This window comes from Gorilla gorilla, chromosome 1 (genome assembly GCF_029281585.2).
Source record: "Gorilla gorilla gorilla isolate KB3781 chromosome 1, NHGRI_mGorGor1-v2.1_pri, whole genome shotgun sequence".
Classification (NCBI taxonomy): Eukaryota; Metazoa; Chordata; class Mammalia; order Primates; family Hominidae; genus Gorilla; species Gorilla gorilla.
Window position 1 is genome coordinate 148,154,798 of NC_073224.2, and position 20,151 is coordinate 148,174,948.

General features: G+C 43.9%; 1 protein-coding gene across 2 annotated transcripts in view; it reads left to right on the forward strand.

Annotated features, from left to right (window-relative positions):
- Positions 1-20,151, forward strand: part of TGFBR3 (transforming growth factor beta receptor 3) — a 205,999-nt gene that overhangs the window by 70,044 nt on the left and 115,804 nt on the right. For both annotated transcript variants that reach the window (XM_004026122.5, XM_004026123.5), the window contains exon 3: positions 18,908-19,092. In XM_004026122.5, coding sequence (XP_004026171.3) covers positions 18,908-19,092 — 185 coding nt within the window. The remainder of the gene's footprint in view (positions 1-18,907; positions 19,093-20,151) is intronic.

The window sequence follows — 20,151 nt, forward strand, 5'->3', positions numbered from 1 at the left end:
AGAAAGAAAGAAAAATAGATGTTTTGGTAATCTTTGTCAAATGTTTTCTCAAAGACCAGGCTCAGATTTAAAATATTATGCAGATGTAGTCTTTGGCCTCTGGTAGTTTCTGATAGGAATTCAGCCTTGAGTTGAACTTTGAGATGGGTTGTTTTCTTTTCGTTTTTTTCTTTTTTAATTACTAAGTGACCAATCTGTTGTAGTTTGTTGATCTATTTTTTCCTCTTGCCATCCTTCTGTTGCTTTCTCCATGAGCTGCTGTTTATTCTGGAATGTTGAACATCCACATTTAGAATTAGGATTTGTGTGGCTCTATCTTAACCAGGAATGGAAAAAATCCAACCCAGTCTTTCAATTCATGGGTTTAAGTGGATTCAGAGAGGTTCTGATCCACAGTGACAGGTTCAGAATTCCCATTTCTAAAGCCCCCGTTTCATTAGGTAATGAATATACAAGCTGAGCCCTTCCAGGTTCACACTGTGGAGGCTTCTCCACTCCTCTGTCTTGGTTGGCTTTCTTCCTTGGGGTGTTTGGGAAGAGTCTGATTACAGCCAACTTCTTTCCTTGTCAGTTGATTTTATAACACAAACCATTAAAGTTCAAACTTTTTGTTCAGCAGATTGATTTCATTTGTCTCTTCTATAGGGATCTCACTTAGAGTTTATAGAATTCTTTGCTATCCTTTACTTTAATTCATTTTGGCAAGGTATGTAGTATTAACTCCAGGTGAAGCAACCAAGAGAGGGGCCCTAAGTCAAGGAGCTTGTTAATGGCAGAGATGAGCCTGGAACCCAGGCCTTCTAGGTCCAAATGTAGTGTTCTTTCCTCTGTGCTCCCAAGGTTCCCATTGTATCCTGTGGGCTTCTTTTTTGTGACGTAAAGTGGGTAGTGAGGAGAAAGGAGGTTCTTTTCTGTTGATCTTTCATATACTTATTGGTGTTATCTTTATATTTTTATAGAACTTCCTGATTTAATTAAACACTTCTCAAATGCCATGATCTCATTTGTTTTCATGATGACCCTGAGGATTAGCTAGGACAGGATTATCCCTATTTTATTTTATTTTATTTTTAGATGGAGTCTTGCTCTGTCACCCAGGCTGGAGTGCAGTGGTGCGATCCCAGCTCACCGCAACCTCCGCCTCCCGGGTTCAAGTGATTCTCCTGCCTCAGCCTCCCAAGTAGCCGGGATTACAGGCCCCCATCACCATGCTCGGCTAATTTTTGTATTTTTAGTAGAGTTGGGGTTCCACCATGTTGGCCAGGCTAGTCTTGAACTCCTGGCCTCAAGTGATCCACCTGCCTTGGCCTCCCAAAGTGTTGGGATTACAGGCGTGAGCCACTGTGCCTGGCCTCAAAAATGCCTGCTTTTAAATTGCTCACAGTATAGTAGAGATTTTTACAGTTTGGAGGGTGTTGGAGGTTAATTTTGTTGAAGGAAGTAATTTCTCTAATGTGGAGGAGGTGGTAATTTAGAAGACTGTGTTGTAGAACTGCAGCTGGGTATATGTTTACTTTTGTGAGCGCCTGTTTTATTTGCCCATTTATTTATACCTATGCATTTAGATAGAAAAATAAATATAGTTCTGTTTTGGCTCCCTGAAATAGTTTTTATATTTTCTGGAATTTCCTCACTTATTGTCTTTAATATTCCTAAGTTTTATTATGACTCATTTTGGTCATACAATAATAGAAGAAGTAGGTGTCAGCCTGTTTGAAGGGGTTTATTAAGTAATTTGGGGAAGTATATTTTTGAAGCCTATAAATATTAATTTGTCCCTGGTGTTGAGATTTGTCTTGTGGTTGTCAGTTGTGCATGTTCTTATATGTTTTGGATAGGGGAGGGTAAAAAGGGGTTGAGCATAGTTTATTTTTTTCTTTGGCTCAAATATGTAGTTTTACCATAAACCACGGAAAGTTTCCTGTTCTTGTTTGATTAAAAAAAAGTACACTTCCATTCATTGTTTCCATGTAATTTCCTATACTTTTTACTAAAAAAGGTTGAAATCTAGGATAAATTATGAGCTATCTCTCGGGCAAAGAAACGATTTCATTTCAGGAAGGAGCTTAGGAAGCGAACCTTCTTGAGTATGAGAAACAGTAATAGCCCTTGGCATGTGTGTGTGTGTGTATATATATACATACGTATACATACACATATGCCTTTCCTTACATAATAATGATTTGCAAAGAGTGAATTTGGACCCCGACTTCTAATCAACATGGAAAGGCAGGAAAGATTCCATGTCATGGCTGGATTTTAGAAAGCTGCAAATGGTATTGTACCATAGAGCAGGGGTCCCCACCCCCAGGCCACGGACCTGTTAGGAACTGGGGCACACAGCAGGAGGTGAGCAGCGGGTGAGTGAGCATTACTGCCTAAGCTCCACCTCCTGTGAGATCAGCAGTGGCATTAGATTTTTATAGGAGCATGAACCTGTTGTGAACTGTGCATATGAAGGATCCAGGTTGCCTGCTCCTTATGAGAATCTCACGAATGCCTGATGACCTGAGGTGGAACAGTTCCATCCCAAAACCATCCTCTCCTCCCCGGTCTGTGGAAAAACTGTCTTCCATGAAACCAGTCCCTGGTGCCAAAAAGGTTGGGGACTGCTGCCATAGAGGGGCCTTTGGGTGGCCCCGTTATGTGTTTTCTTTGTGAGGTGGTGCTTTCCAGCCTGCCCTGGATTCTGTGGTTCATGGTAGATCATTCGTACTGACCTGGACCGGGGAGCACTGGTAGGAGTATCTGATTTCTGTGAACAGTGCTTGCTGGCACTGACTCAAGAAAGAAGACAGGAAGGAATGGTGAATACAACTTCCACTGAGAAACCAGAGTGGAAAAAATGTGCAAATTATGCTAAAATTGTAATTAATCTGGGCTGTACAGGTTGAATATCTCTTCATCCTGAAAGAAAAGTGGAGGTCACCATGAGAAAATGGGATTGAGGGACCATAAGAACTTTGTCATACCTAGTTATACATTTGTTTTTTTCTCTTAGAACTTCTGAAAAGCTTGAAGCCCCAGAAGCAATAGAATAGAGCTTTTAGCATGGTTTTGTTGTGAACTAAATTCCCAACAGTTCACCTTTAGTGCATAAGCTTAACTTTCTTTGATGGTTTGCCATTCAAATTAGATTACTGTGGACAGTGTCCCTAATATTGTCACTAATATTATGATACAGTATCAGTTTTACAGCAGGTTTGTGCATCATGAAGGAAGTCAGAACGTTTTAGTGAGTTACAAGGAAAATAGCCATCAAAAGTCCATATAGGTTACTCTGTGGATGGGTTGGGGAGCCATCTTCTGGTCTTCATCCAGACTTGATTGACTTAAAATTGAGTATATAAGAGTGTAAAAGATGGTAAGTGATAGGCTTGAGGCAGAGACAGAAGCCTGCAGCCAGAACTGGAAAAAAACCCACAAGTATAAAAAGTATAGGCAAAACTATAAAGCAGCCAGGCACGGTAGCTCACACCTGTAATCCCAGAACTTTGGGAAGCAGAGATGGACAAATCACCTGAGGTCAGGAGTTTGAGACCGGCCTGGCCAACATGGTGAAACCCCATCTCTACTAAAACTACAAAAATTAGCTGGGCATGGTGGTGAGTACCTGTAATCCCAGCTACTCAGGAGGCTGAGGTAGGGAGAATTGCTTGAACCCGCGAGGCGGAGGTTGCAGTGAGCTGGGACGGTGCCATTGCACTCCAGCCTGGGCGACTGAGCGAGAATCCATCTCAAAAACGAAACCAAAAAAACTATAAAGCACAGAAATATGGGACCATTTGGTAGATATAGTAACTGAAATCACATCAAGTTTTAATAAACTAATTAGTATTCATAATGGCAGCCCTACATCTTCAAGAAAAATATACAATAAGCGAGTTTCAGGATGCTCAAAATATTTAAGATGGCCAAGAAGAAATTATGCATGTAGTACAGTTTAGGCAGATTTTCCTTAAAACTGACTAAAGACACTTACTTTTTTGAAACAAGAAAAGACTTAGTTTTTTGGATAATTTGCTTATGTGGAATATCTCATTGCCAGTCAATGTTGAATAAGTGAGGCATTTATTGTGTGGCGGAAAGGTGGGTTCTTTGGGCCAGATGAAGTAAGGTGGGAAGAAAGGAATATGAAATACTGAGAGAAGGAATTACTACTTTAAATAATAGATGTAGCTTTGGTATGTTTTTCTGTGCAAATCTTGAGACAAAGCCCTTTTTGTTGGAGGAAATGGCATGCAAGGGATTTTATTTTCAGTTTGACCATTTGCAAGTATTAGAGCTGTCTCCATGGGAGAAAGGTGAGTTCCCTCTGGCAGTGTGGTTTACGAAGGTTTGCTTGGGAGGAAAAGAGAGGAGCTAGTTGATCCAGAGTGGAAAAACACCAAAGCAAAGTTTTCTCCAAAATAACACACACAGATTTCTGAAAAACAGCAGTTACTTTCACTGAATGTGACAAACTTCAAAAAAAAAAAATCAGCTTTGAAACATCATATGACACATCTGTTTTGAAAGGTTGCGTTGTCAGATACAGATGTATGTTTTACAGTATGTTACTGTGTAAAGTTTTGTCTTGAGCAAGCTCAATAGATGTTTTTCTGAACAGGTATCTCATTTATCCCAGTTTTAAATTTTTTGGGGAGAGTTTATTAAACAATAGTACAGTACTTTATCTTATTTTTAGGTTAAATACAATTTGATTGAATTATACCCTTCTCTCTTAGGCTTTTATTGAACTGATATCTCTGCTTAGATTTTATCCTTTCAGAAATTGCTTATTGACCCGACACAGCAAAATCCAAACTTTTTGATATATGTCATGGCATATATCATGCCAAGATCACAAACTCCGTCACATGCTTTTAGCAAATAAATGCCAGTTTGCTTCTTGCTTTCATACCTACAATAATGCAAATTATTGGTTTAAAAAGTTAAAAATCACTGATTCTTGCTTTATTACAGGCCTCTTAAATTGAGACCTTGGAAAAGTATTTTCTTGCAAGAGCTGATGTTTCCTATTATTATTATTATTAATTTATTTTTTAAGACAAGGTCTCACTGTGTCACCCAGACTGGAGTGCAGTGGCACTATCTTGGCTCATTGCAGTCTTGACCTCCCTGGGCTCAAGGGATTCTCCCACCTCAGCCTCCTGAGTAGATGGGACTACAGGTGTGCACCACCATGCCTGGCTAATTTTTTAATCTTTTGTAGAGGTGAGGTCTCACTCTTTTGCCCAGGCTGGTCTCAAACTTATGGGCTCAAACAATCCTCCCACCCTGGCCTCCCAAAGTGCTGGGATTACAGGTGTGAGCCACTGCACCTGCCTGTGATTTGTTTCCTTTTTATGATATCTATGTGAGCATCATATTTTCTTTTTATCCTGCCTGCTAGAAAGTGCAGAGCTAGGTTTGGCACTCAAATGATGTAGTTTCCTTTAGCTAAGTGCTTTGATGAAGTTTCTCTTTTGCATCTTTTTTTTCCAGAACACATCTCATAGTTGAAGAGATGGTAATAATTACAGTAATACAATAATAAAAATGAGTTGATCCTAAGAACAGTCTTATGGGGCAGATCCTGTTATTATCCCGATTGTATAGATAAAGAAACAGAGGCAGGGAATGGCTAAGTAGCTGCCCCAGGTTAAAAAGCTAAAATGTGGCAGCACTGGGATTAAACGTAGGAGACTGGCTCCATAGTCCTTAGAGAATTAGCAGCTTGGGAGTTTGGTTGTTTGGCACATGAATTCATCACTCAACAAATGTTTATGAACACATGCCGCATGCCAGGCACTGTGTCAAGCACTGGGAGAGAGGAAGTAAAAGAAACACAGTCCTTGTCCTCATGGAGTTTCTGGTAAGTAGAGGACACACAAACATATGCCCAAATAAATGAAGCAATATATTTATAAAAGCTTATATTTGCTATAAAGGAGTAACAGGTGTAACAGTTTAAGGGCCCTCTGAATTTTATCAGGTGCAATACAAAAGTGTAGTTCTGGGCCAGGCACAGTGGCTCATGCCTGTAATCTCAGCACTTTGGGAGGCCAAGGCAGGTGGATTGCTTGAGCTCATGAGTTTGAGACCAGCCTGGGCAACATGACAAAACCCCGTCTCTACAAAAAATATAAGACATGAGCTGGTGTGGTGGCACACACCTGTAGTCTCAGCTATTCGGGAGGCCGAGGTGGGAGGATGGCTTGAGCCTGGAAGGTAGAGGTTGCAGTGAGCCCAGATCGCACCATGGTACTCCAGCCTGGGCAACAAAGCCAGACCTTGTCCCCGTCCACTTGCCCCCAAAAAACTGTGGTTCTGAACCACAGCAACTGAGCCGAGCACAATCCTTCTGTCTCTCTAAGACCCAGTCTACACTGAGTAGTTCTGTTGATGGCACTGCTTGATGGGCCTGTAACTGCTACAAGCTCTGGAAAAACCAGGTCCACGGCTTCTCAGAGCCTTTTAGCTTCACTGTGAAAGGAGCAAGAGCACACCAGTGACCAGGTGTTCATAATTTCTCTGCAAACTGTCAGCTCTCAGTTTCCCTCCTAACAGAAGCACCTGAAGCAGCAGGCTAGCTAGCCTGAAGAGGAAGGAATAGAGTTTAGTCTTATAATTGGGACCTATATATTAAGCTGAATAATTTGGCATTCAGTGTTAAGCATTTGACTCATTCCTGTAACCAATTGTGAGTGCCCTGATTATGTATAAACTCCTTAAAGTAAATGTGTTTTAGTTCATGGCCCAGTGTGTACACATGGCTGTAATTAATAATATTTTGCACAGCCAAACCAAAAGTTTGCAGATTTTCCTTTTTTAATCTATGGTCTCCTATCTGCAATCAGGACCAGTGGTTATAGGCGATGATTCAACTCCCCAGCAGTTGTGGTTTCCCCCTTCTGCCCTTCCTGACCCTCTTACAGTTTCTCATCTTGCCACTTGTCTCTGCTTCAGACTCTGCACCCCAGACCCTGGCCACCAGCCCTAACAGAATGCTCACCAGGCCCAGAGCATGCCACATGCAATGCATGTTATTCCTCCGTGCTTTTGCACACATTCTTACCTCTCTTTCTCCCATCTTTTTCTTTCTCGCTAGACACCAGTTTGCAAAAGATAAAAAAGAGAAAATTAGTGATCATCTTAGGTACAAATCAAGGTCTGAGAGATGAACAGATTTGGTAATGTCATCCCTCAGGGTTAATGAGGTGTAGCTTTGTAGCTCTGCAAGTCTTACTTTGCCATCAGATATTGCATTAGTAGGAATTAAGTTGTAATTTTTTTGTGTGATAAAGTTCAGTTTAATATTTTGAATCTAAGTCGATAAAGCATTTGCATTTTAATAAAGAAGTGTACTATCCTTCAGTTATTTTGTGTCTGCCAAATTCATAGGGTAGGAGAAAAAAGATCTTATTTTCTCCCATCCTTCAAACCTTCAGATTTGTTCTTGGTCTCTGTTCTGAGCCAATTAGGCAGTAACACCCCATAAATTCTTATCCCCTCAAAAATGAATGCTGTAGCCAGTGTCTCCTTCTGTCTAAGCTTCCTTCTTGTGAGAAGAATAGGGACAGGTGCACCATATTATAGGTCAAAAGTAAATCAGGGCTCGGTGTGGTGACTCACTTCCAGCACTCTGGGAGGCTGAGGCAGAGGCAGGTGGATCACCTGAGGCCAGGGGTTTGAGACCAGCCTGGCCAACATGGTGAAACCCCATCTCTACTAAAAATACAAAAATTAGCCGGGTGTGGTGGTGCATGCCTGTAATTCCAGCTACTTGGGAGGCTGAGGGAGGAGAATCACTCGAACCCAGGAGGCGGAATTTGCAGTGAGTTGAGATTGCGCCACTGCGCTCCAGCCTGGGCGACAGAGTGAGACTGTGTCTCCAAAAACAAAACAAAACAAAACAAAATACCAAACAATGTAAATCAGAAGAACTGTTGGCCAAGATGATGCCAACCGACTGTCTTTATGGATTGCTGGAATTCCCTGGAGGCAGAAACATGGCCTGTTCTTGCCTTTGGGAGTTGTACTTCCAGAATGTGCTCAGAGAACAGGAATTTTTACTCTAATACTGTGCATAGTTTAATTTAATTAAAAAAAAATTTTTTTAAAGAGATGGGGGTCTGGTTATTTTGCTCAGGCTGATCTTGAACTCCTGGCCTCAAGCACTCCTGCTTTGGCCTACCATAGTGCTGGGATTACAGGCATGATTGCAGGGAGTACATGCCCAGCTGTAGTTTTAAGTCTTTCCAGTGCAATTCATAGAAATAATTTCTGGGTAGTAATGCTAGGGAGTAGTATAAGAACATCTTATCTTAGATATTTTATTAATCATTCTAAAAGTTTTTAGAGAAAACAGTTTTTGATTGGAGAAAATGTTCTCGTTCATTTATTTCTCTTCCCCTCAAGGGACTTTATGTCTCTAATAGTATTTGAAGTTTGTAAAGCATTTTCACATATAGTGCCTCATTTGATCTATAAGTCAAGCCTGTCATAGAATAAGAGATCATGGAATGCTTAAAACCCAGCTCCTGTATCTCCTGGTTCACTATTTCCCGGTGCTTCTGTAATACAAGGACGCCTCTTGCTATGTCCAGTGGTGACTTCTGAGACATGCCCCTGCTTCACTTCAGGTCATAAAAACCATGAAACATAACAGCACCACTTCCTCACAGGGCTGCAGAAATCCCCCTCTGTTGGCACGTCCAGGTTGTATAGTGGTATCTTGCTTAGATGGAAGAGTATGTGCCTTTTATAGCTTGGCACTTCCCAACACTTTGAGAATTTGGATTCCTAAAGAACCTGTGCCCTTTGTTTCCTTTTGAACATTTGAAAACACAATTGAATACAGGAAATTCTCCAACATGGTTGCTCCATGATTTCAACACAACAATACACAAATATGCACTGGCTTTTGGCCCAACAAGTTGGTGGTTGACTTCTTGGAAGAGGGTTAGTTTGTTAGGAGGAAGGTTTGGATGTAGATTTTGCTTGGAGGGTGAAAGAAACCATGATAAGATATGCCTCAGAGTTGTGCTGTAGAAAAATCTAGTTTTTTTCCCCCTGAGAAATCCAAATTACAAGTTTTGGGACTTGTCTGCCTTTTTCCTACTAGGGATAAGCTTCAGCCTGAAGCCAGGTTTTATTGTTGAAAAACCCAGGTAGGAGCTGTGGTAGAAGGGCCCTCTTTGGAGTTTAATGGTGGTACATTCCACCGCTCCATCCCCAAGGCGCTGTAGTTCCAATGAATTGTAATTTGAGATGGTACAAACATGAGCATATGTTATGTACACGTCAGGCGTGTTTGTGAGCTCAGGGCATTCCAGGTGTTTTTTTCTTGGAGCTTTGTTTTTGCGTCATATCCTGTGTTGGTAACATTCCTTCTCATGAAGCTTGATTGAAGTGAGGCAGTGCTATTGGCTGAGAAATCATCCTGGGTGCCCTTTCTTACAGATTCTTGCATCCCATGGGGGTAGAAAGGATTTTCAGCCCAAGGGCAGAATAGATCCTGTAGTACCCAGTCCCACAATCTGTGGGAGTTTGTCCCTCTTTGCAGCTGACAGCATTTCAGAATTCCCTGTGGGACAATAACAAAAACCTTATTAGCCAATGGTGTCATTAGAATAAAATCTCCCCACTGTGATGTCTTGGTCCCAGCCTATAATGTTACCCCTTAATTCCCTCTGCATCTTTACCACTTTTATTACAGCTGAACACACGCTCCTCATTAGAACCCTGGGTGATATGGGGAATCAGAGTGCTGAAAATTATGTGGAATAGGTACCAGATGTTTGTGTCAACTTGGTATGCATTGGTATTTAGAATGCTTGAGGATCACATTTATTAAATGTGAAAATTACTTACTATGTCTTCTCCAAAACATTACCCCCCTCCGCCAGTATTTTTGTCCACGTTGCATGAGGTGTGATATTAGTAATTTCTTTTGGCACTGATTAAATTTAAAGTCTGTGCAGCAAATGCATCTGTTCCCAAATGCTTTGTCTGCATTCTGTCAAGTTTTGGAGCTGGCCCACCGCCAGCAGGGATGTGGGGGTTCTGTAACTGAGATTGGAATGCTGTGTTGCAGCTAAAGGACATAATGAAAGGGTGAGTCCATTTGATTTTTTTCTTTAAGTGGAACTGGGAATTTAGACATTGATGTTATAGCGAGATCTTAGGAACATTTCCCATGTGTCCAGATAAGCAAGCATTAGTGAAAAGGATGGAGGAGGGCATTTGGTAAAATGAGAAACGAGTTTCATTAAGTTTGTGAAGTCTTTTAAGTCAACCAAAGGTGATAAGTGTGAACCGAGCAGTTTATTTTATTTTAGTAGATATGAATTAATGTTTACATTGGGCGTATGCATCTGTTCACCCAGTCCTGAGGCAAGGAACTGGAAAGTACAAGGCAGAGGCAGGTGGTGCTCTGCCAGGGGAAAAGTCTGGAGCTGGAGTCTCAGAGACCCAGGTTCAAATCCCCTATTGCCATTTCCTGCTGATGTGTTTCTTAGCCTCTCATGAGCTCCAGTTTCCCATCACTCTAAAATGAGGGCATTAACACTGTCTTCACAGTGGCATTGTGAGGATCAGAAACATGTATAAGATGTGTGGCCCCTAGTGGTGTGGTAACCATACATATGAAGAGTTAACCCCCAGCTTCTCACACAAGGCAGTGGCCCAGGGAGCCACCATGTGCTTCACAGTGTGGCCTCAGGTGGCCCAGCTGCTGAGCACCCGAGCGGTGGGGGCCTGCTTTGTGAAGGAGGCTGGTTTGGCAGTGGCCTTGGCAGTGTGGCCGTGGTCTGGGCCACCTGGGGAGTTTCTCACCAGAGTTTATTTGAATTTGTGCTGTCTTCAGGTCAGTAAATATTTTTGTCAGTAGAAGTAGCATCTTGTGGGTGAAGGGGGCTGTGCCTCTGTGCTGGTGGCCGAGGAGAGTGTACCAAACAGAAGAGCAGAGCCTGACTTCAGTTCAAACAAGACACGACACCCGGCAAGATTTTGAGATCAGATTTCTCGAGTAAGCCAGCAGGGGAGGATTAAACTCAGCTCACACTTTGAGTCCAAGGAAAAGTTAGATTTCTTTGGGAGCTACCCTTAAGGAATCTTGTACTCGTCACATACCAGATGCCCAGAATGAACTGAAATATCCAGATTGCGAGGCACCAGTGAGGATTGTCTCTGGAGGTGAATCCATATGTACATTACTGCCAGGAAGCACTTTTCTGAAATACACATTCTACCTCTGTGTGGCTCACAACAGTTTACTTATAGTGGGTTATAGAGTTTCTGTGAGGCTTTGGATGAAGTATCTGCAACATGCCTTTTCATGATAGAGTATGGTGTGAAGTGAGCACGCGTGTGTGCTTATGAGCATTGTTGCTTTCAGGTGTGTTCTTTCGTCATCGTCCACGCCCTGGATGATCCTTACGTGGTAACACAGCTTTTGCTGTGCTGCTGATAAGGAGCATCATCAGAGCATGTCACTCACTTGGCTCTCGACTGCAGGGAAGAGATTGTGTAGGGAAGACGGGATGTGGGTTTTCAGCCGTGGCCACAGGAGACACTCCCAGCCTTTTGAGGCTGCCGGTGAGGGCCTACAGTAGCAGCTCCAGAGCTCACAGGTCACCACAAAAGTGAGCAGATGAGTCAGATGGGGTTTCGGAGCATGTTTTCCTGGTTTCCAAGCCTTCGTGGCTGGGAGGTGCTATACTCGGGCCCCATGGTGGTCAAGTGAGAATCTGAGCCACTGTGTTAACTCAGGCACGTGTGCTAGAGCCTGTGGGGTGGATCATGCTGTTCCCAGGTGGAAGCCTTCCTGAATGGAGCTGGCCCTGGCATTGTGCAGACAGATTGCGGAAGGAACCACTATGAGGCCAAGGGGGAAGGATGGGAGACAAGTTCATGAGCTGGCTGTGGCAGAGGGAAAGGGACAGGAAGGCTAGGGCCTGACCCAGAAGTGGCAGGATGAGGCTGGGGGTGTGGTGTGCCAACGGAGAGATAGAGGATTGTCCTGCCACCTGGAGAGAGGAGATTGGCCAGAAGAGTGTCCGGGAAGAGAAGACAAAAACAGATTTGTGTTTCCTGCTTTCTGTGACAGTTGAAGGTGGGGAAGCCCCAACTGGGACTTGATTCTTAGCAACCAAAAATGCCACCTCCTTCATTTCATGGTTGGTGTTTTTTTTTTTTCTGCCCCTTTTAGTATAAGAGTGAGGCTTTGGCTCTCAGGTAAAGAGTGAAAGCAGGAAGTCTGAGACAGACAGTCCCTTATTGGCACGAAGCCCATGCAGCATGCATCACCCCATAGTTCTTCCCCATTTCTCAGCGATAATTGAGTGTCTATTGTGTGCCAGATACTGTGCTGGGGTGAGGCAGGCAGCAGCAGACGGAATGGTTGGGTTCTGTTCTTTCGTGGTGTTTGCAGTCTTTGGGAGCATGTAGATGTGAAACCAATAATTGCACAAATAATTATGTACATCTCATCACAGGAAGTGCTGTGGAGAGAAACGGAGAGTACCATGAGAGTATGAAAAAATACAGATCTAACACAGCGAGGGAGATTTGGGGAGCTTCCTTGAGAGATCAGTTAGAATGAGCAGAAGTTTTTCAGGCCATGGTGGTGGGAAGGAACAGAAGCGGTGGGGAATGTGTTCCTGGAGGGGAAACCTTGTTATTCAGAGGCTCCTTTGGGACAAAGGTTGGCACTTCTGATGAAATAAAAGAAGGCAAGTACATTAATTAGGGTAGGTTAAGCTACAAATGTCAGAAAACCCAAAATAACATTGGCTTATATAAAAAAAAGAGTTTACATTTGTTTCCTATTAAAAAAAAAAAAGCAGTTCAGAGCTGATCCCGTGGCTCCATGTTCATCAAGTACCCAGGTGGCTTCTCAGTTGCTGTGCCCTCCTCAGCATGCTGCTTCTGTCTCATGGCCCCAGAGGCTTGCTCTAGTGCTGCCCGTTACATCCACGTTCCAACCAGCAGTCAGAAGGAAATGGCAGAACTGACCTCCTTCCCTTCATACAGGAAGCTGCCAGCTGCTAGTGGGATTGGGAAACATAGCTTTCGTTCTAGGTGGCTGTGTGTCCAGCTGGCACTTGGAGAAAGGAGAACGATGGCTATAGGGAGACAGCGAGCACTTCTGTGCTTCACCAGAATGGCCAAAACATGGGAGCAAGTGTCCGAGGAATGAGAGACAGGGCGATGGTAGGAAGCAGGGCCAGATCTTGGAGGGCCTTGTAAGTCACGTTGAGGTTTTGGGGCTTCATCTGGACAGCAGAGATGGAGCGATAAGTCTTTTAAAGCAGAGAAAAGCAGGATCAGACTTGGGTTTTTCAGAAGATCGGTTTGGCTGCTCTATAGAAGACATTTTGGTGGAGATAAGAATTAAGAGCATCTTGCAGTAATCAGGGAACGAGAGACGATGGTGCCCATGGAGATGGAGAGGAGGGGTCAGAGTTGAATGGCCAGAGAGAGAATCCATTGGGTGAGGAGAGGGAAGGGGTGATGTTGGGGCACCTCCCCCAGATTGGTGCCAGGTGTACGTAGGAAGAGGCTGGTGCCATTTACTTAGGGAGGGAATGAAGGAGGAACAACAGGCACGAGGGGTAAAGATCCTGAGTTCTGCATGTTGAGATTGGGTGTCCATGAGACAAAAGTAGATGGTGAAGGAGCTGTTGAATATTCAGGCCTGGAGCTTAGAAAAAGAAGTATGGGCCAGGCATAGTGGCTCACGCCTGTAATCCCAGCACTTCAGGAGGCCAACGCAGGTGGATCACATGAGGCCAGGAGTTCGAGACCAGCCTGGCCAATATGATGAAACCCCATCTCTACTGAAAATACAAAAATTAGCTGGGTGTGTTGGTGGGCGCCTGTAATCCTAGCTACCTGGGAGGCTGAGGCACGAGAATCACTTGAACCTGGGGAGCAGAGGCTGCAGTGAGCCGAGATCGCGCCACTGCCCTCCCGCCTGGACGACAGAGCGAGACTGTCTCAAAAAAAGAAAGAAAAAGAAAAAAAAGGAGAAATAAGTAAGTCTGAGATGGCCTGGAGTCATTTCTGTAAAGAGATGAGAGTTGAACCCATGGATGTGTTTGAGAAAATCTATGGAAAAAGGATAGTGCACTCCAGGAAGGCCTGGCAGGCATTTTACCTGGAAGGCGGCGATGGAACAGCTGGTGGCAGAAGAGCGTCTCTCCAAGATATTCAAAGGAAAACTTCATACAATCACACTGCCTCTTTCCTTTCTTGGCCAGAGAGGCTTTTTTTTTTTACCCAAAGGAAACCCTCTCCCCTGACTCCTACACTGTGTCTGTTCTCTTAGGAGAGGACTATTCTACCCCATACTTAGAGTTTAACCTATGTCCTTTAGCCTGGGTGTTTTCACAGGGACTTTTTGTCCCCTCCCTTAAGTCTTAATTTTTTCCACTTGTACATTCTGTACCCTTTGCAAACTTATCCAGTTATGTTTTTCAGGATAAAATCCTAGTGGGAAGTTGCTGGGTCAAAGGATATGTACCTTTTGTGGGGCCTTGGATACCACTGAAAAATTATACCAATTTGCTCTCTCAGCAGCAGTGTGATGCTGGCACACTTTTTGAGGAAGGTTTCTTAAGGCATTTCTGGGCTTAATTTTTTTTATAAGCATTGCCTCCCTCTCCCAACTTTTCTTTAATGAAAAGTTTCAACATGTAGAGATGTTGAAACTATTGTACAGGGAACATTTAGATTCCACAATTAGCATTTTGCAATAGTTGCTTTATCAAATATCTCTCCATCTGTCAATCCATCTTATTCTTTGGGAGGTATTTCAAAGTAAGTTACAAAACGGTAGATCTCACCCCTAAATCTATGACCACTTTTTTATTTTCACAGAAAGTGTTGGCACAGTAGCCCAGGCATTGGGCTGGATGTTCACCATACAATGCTTGGTCACCCTTTCCCTCTCCTCACCCAGTGGATTCTCTCCCTGGCCACTCAACTCTGTCCCCTTCTCTCCATCTCCACGGGCACCATCATCTCTCTTGCCCTGATTACTGCAAGGCTGGGCACTTCAGGACCCTGCCTTCTGAGAGAGAGAGCCCCAAGGAGGGCCAAGTCTGAAGCTTTGGGTGACTGGGGCAACCTTGAAACAGTTACTTAAGCACATTGAGCTTACTTTGCTTTCTTTAAAATGGGGTTAGTGCTGCTTCCTTGCAATGTGTCAGAAGGATGTGCAGCACCTAGCATTGCATAGTGGGCACTTAATAAATGGGAGCAGTCTCTCTCTCTCTTTTTTTTTTTTTTTTTTTTGAGACAGAGTTTTGCTCTTGTCGCCCAGGCTGGAGTGCAATGGCGCGATCTTGGCTCACTGCAACCTCCGCCTCCCGGGTTCAAGCGATTCTTCTGCCTCAGCCTCCTGAGTACTAGGATTACAGGTGCATGCCACCAAGCCCAGCTAATTTTTGTATTTTTAGTAGACATGGGGTTTACCATGTTGGCTAGGCTGGTCTTGAACTCCTGACCTCAGGTGATCCACCCGCTTCGGCCTCCCAAAGTGCTGGGATTACCGGCATGAGCCACCGCACTGGGCCGAGCAGTGTCTCTTATTACGTTGTATGCTGAACTGTTAAAGATACCATTTCTTATATGCCCCTGGGGATGGTGGTAGATAATTCCTGATTTTTTTTTTTTTTGTCTTTTTGGTGTAAGGATAGTTTAATCATATGTTGTAGCTTTTTTTCTTTTTCAATCTTGGAGGGAAAAAAATTCTATGAGGAACTTTGAAAACCAAATACTACTCTATTGTGTCAGATGGTCAGGAACACACTGTTGAGTGTATTTAAACGTCAAGCCAAGTAAGTCTCTGTATTTTTATTTTTATTTTCTGAGATAGGGTCTCACTCTGTTACCCAGGCTGGAGTACAGTAGTGTGATCACAGCTTACTGCAGCCTGGACTTCCCTGGGCTTAGGTGATTCTCCCACCTTTGCCTCCCAAGTAGCTGGGACTACAGGTGTGCACCACCACAACTGCTTTTATATATATATATATACACACACACACACACACACACACACATATATACACATATATATACATATATGCATGCATATATGTATATATATATGCGTGCGTGTGTGTGTGTGTGTGTATATATATACATTTTTTTTTTTTTGTAGAGATGGGGTTTCATCATATTGTGCAGATTGCTTTTGTACTCCTGGGCTCAAGCGATCCACCTGCCTTGGCCTTCCAAAGTGTTGGTGTTACAGGCATGAGCCATTGCACCTGGCCTCCAGTGGGTCTCTGTAAAGAGTCGCTGTCCTGGCACTTGATCAGGGTGTGCCCCATGCATTGCTTTCTCTTTTCTTTGACCTTGGACTGACTCATATAACCAACCCATGGCTAGAGCTCTAGCCCTTAAAGAGGGTGTTTGCCCTGTTCTGGACTCTGGCAAAACAGAGAGCATAGACTCTAAGTCAAGAAGCGCACATCCTCAGCACTGAAGGCTTCCTGGCACTGGTTCCCTCCCTCTTTGGGAGTACCTTATTATTTGATTTGTTTCCATTGAGTTTTTGCCCCTGCCCCAGTGTGGAGGTGAGCAGTATGGTGATTTAAGGAAGATCTTAATGGGTGATGGTGGCATCTTGCGGAGGAGGGCAGATCAAATAGATTGCAGGCCTTTTTGCAGATGTGTTTTCAGCCTGTTCAGAGCTTTGCACACATACAAGAATGGAACTGAAAGGCATTTTTATTTGTGCTTAATTTGTGATAATTGTAAATTCATGGCAGGAGGCTCTGCAACCAGTTCAGAAGGTTTTCCCAGTGTGGGTAGCTGTAGCCAGTGTGTGTCCCCAGAATTGAGTAGGAGTAGGATAATTTCTTGAAGCTCTGGGTGTGAAGTATACCAGACATCCCACTGCGGCTGGGAAAGCCGGAGGCCAGGAGGGCAGGATGAGGGCAGCAGAGGGAGCACCTGCCCATACGGTTTCCCTGCACCCCGCCAGGGGCTCCAGGGAATTTACAGTCAGTACCTCCTGTTGTTGCTCTCGGGACATCTTCCTTCACCACCTTATGCTTTCTCAGAAAGCAGCTGGCCACAGTCCAGAGAGTGGCAGTGACTATTTGAGAAGGCACATACTTCATTTCAGACCAGATAGCTATTATCAGCCTAGATAATTTCTGTAAGTCCTGAAATAGACTTGGCCCACCAGGCAGGGTGTCTGCTTCTGGGTGCAGACTGGCTGGTTCTGAACTTTGTTTGCAACCCTGGAGAGTACCTTTATTATTTAGAAGTCAGGAAGAACAAACTGGAGTACATTCAGGCCTTTTTCGTGGGTTCTATCTGGGAGGTTGTGGTGTAGTGGGCACTGTATGTTTCAGCCCAGTTTCCTGGGTGATTGAATGGAGACAATAGCACCAAGCTCACAGAAGTGTGTGAGGAGTAAGCATCCAGTTCCTTCTTCCCCTGGGTATGTCTCTATCAATCCAGCCAATGTGAAAGGAGGCTGCAGTGATGTCAGGGCTGTAGCAGCCTATTTCCCTTATTCCCTACAGCCAAATCCAAGTCCCTGGAATGGTGCCCTACTCACTGATCTGAGAGGGGACAATTTTTTTTAAGCTCAATGATTCATTTATACATTTAACAAACGTTTTTTGATCATCTCATATATGCCAGGCACTGCAGATGAATGCTGAGGATACAAAGATGAGTACCCACAGCCCTCAGAGAGGTCATATTCGACCAATAAAGATGGATGTGTACACCAGTGGCTATCATGTAAATGCAGTAGTGGAGACAGGCAGATGGATTGCAGGAGGGCAGAGAAAGAGAGCCTTCCTCAGCTTGGGATGTTTGTTGTGGGGGCGGAGTGAGAGTGGAAGAGGAATTTGGGTAAAGGAAGCAGGTTTGAATGAGGACATGGAGTTGGGAAACATCCTGGTGTGTCTGGAGACCTTTAAATAAGTTGATGTGGAGTGGGGAGGGATGCGACATAGGAAGGGGCTAGATCAAGAAGGGCCTCCTGTGCTCTGTGGTGGAGCTCAGGCTTTGTTTGGTAGGGCAGCTGTTCTGAAGGGACAGGAACTGCCCACAGAGATGCCAACGGCAGGCATTTGCTTTGCGAACACCCGTAACATTGAGTGCCTCTAGGTTAGGTGGACAGTGCCTGTGTGGAAGGTGGCATGCAGAGCTTGAGTCCTCAGACTCCGTTCAGGAAGGTTTGTAATTGTTTAGGGTCGGTAAAGAAGTAGAGATGGAGAGGAGTGGATGGATTTAGGATTTAAGGCTTGACTGATTAGAGGAAGAGGGAATGAAGAAGCAGGAACCAAGTATGACCAGCGTTCTGCTTTTTCTATTTGAGGCTCTGCTCAGATCCTACTTTTGGGAGGATTTTTCTGACCTCTGGCCCAAATTTTGCTGTACAGCTCTGGCCCTGATCGCCTCTACATGTTACATCTTGCTCTGTATTGTTCTTAAGTTTGTTTTGCTTTCCCTAATAAAGGGAAGCTCTGAAAAGATAGGATCTGTATCTTATACTTTTGTTAAGTGCAATTTTAGGTATTTAATGTTATTTATGTACAGTATTATTGGGACTTTAAGCAATTTATTTTATCTCTGATTTTCTACCAAGAGGGAAGAAGGAATTAAACACAAATGTTAAATGGAAAGTGTCTTCTACCCAGAGGAATGCATTCATGACTTGTGAGTCCAAAAGGGAATTTAAAAAATCAAATACATACCGAATTATCCAAAAGAAATTTAAGAGATTGGGATTTTAGAAGATAGGCTAGCTTTTTGGCCACTTAGTCTTGGAACAGTTTACCTGGAAAGGCATCTCTGGTGGGTTGGCAGTGGTTTGATCACCCTTGCCCCTTTGGGGCAGAATTAATTGCTGTTTCTGAGTGGCTTGTGTTTGTGATTCCCTTGGCAGGTCCAGAGCCTGGTGCACTGTGTGAACTGTCACCTGTCAGTGCCTCCCATCCTGTCCAGGCCTTGATGGAGAGCTTCACTGTTTTGTCAGGCTGTGCCAGCAGAGGCACAACTGGGCTGCCACAGGAGGTGCATGTCCTGAATCTCCGCACTGCGGACCAGGGGCCTGGCCAACTACAGAGAGAGGTAGGTGCAGGTATCAGCTCTCAGCCCACTGCCATTGAGTCTGCAGAGATGATTTTCTGGACAGAAGTCCTTTTCTTCTCTTCTGGGGTTCAACAAAAGAAGCTCATGTATGAACATAAGAGAACAGATTTAAAATACCAGCTGCTGTCTGGATTGGGCAACTTTAGGATTTCTCTGTCTAGAGATTGGTTGGCTCTCCCCATTTCCTGGCCCTCCGTATTGGAAAAAAACGTTCATAAGAATTTCAACTTTTAGGCCAGGCATGATGGTGGTGCACACCTGCAATCTCAGCACTTTGAGAGGCCAAGGTGGGAGGATCACATGAGCTCAGGAGTTCAAGACCAGCCTGGGAAACATAGCAAGACCTCATCTCTACTAAAAATAAAACTAAAAAAAAAAAAAAATTAGCAGGGTGTGGTGGTTAGCACATGTAGTCCCAGCTACTTGGGAGGCTGAGGCAAGAGGATTGCTTGATCCTGGGAGATCGAGGCTGGAGTGAGCCATGATTGCCATTGCACTCCAGCCTGGGAGATAGAGCGGAACCCTGTTTCAAAAATAATAATAATAATTTCATCTTTTAAACATGATTGTGAGAAACCAAATAAGGTACCGTTTCTCTGTTGTTTGAAATGTCTTTCCCATTTCCTCCTGTGTCCTCTCTCTTCTTTCTTTACTTTGTCATATGAACTTATTGCTTCTGCAGGATGAGTGAGGGGAAATGGGAACACTCTGGAATAAAGATGGCGGTACTTTGTACTTGCCTGAAGATCCCTGAGCATAGCTCCTTATCACTATCTAGGCAGCTTCCCAAAGGTGGCAGTGACATTAGCGGAGATGGTGATGATAAAGATGTATGCTCATAGTTACTCAGCATTTACTCTGCCAAGCACTGTCCGAAGCACTCATACAGTAACTCCATGAATCCTACAATTATACTCATTTTACAGGTGACAAAACAGGTGCAGAAAACTTATTTGCGCAAGGTCATCATCTTCAGAGAGAAGTGGCCTCTTTCCTGTGGCTCAAAAATGGCCTAGATTGTGGGTGAATGGTCATCAT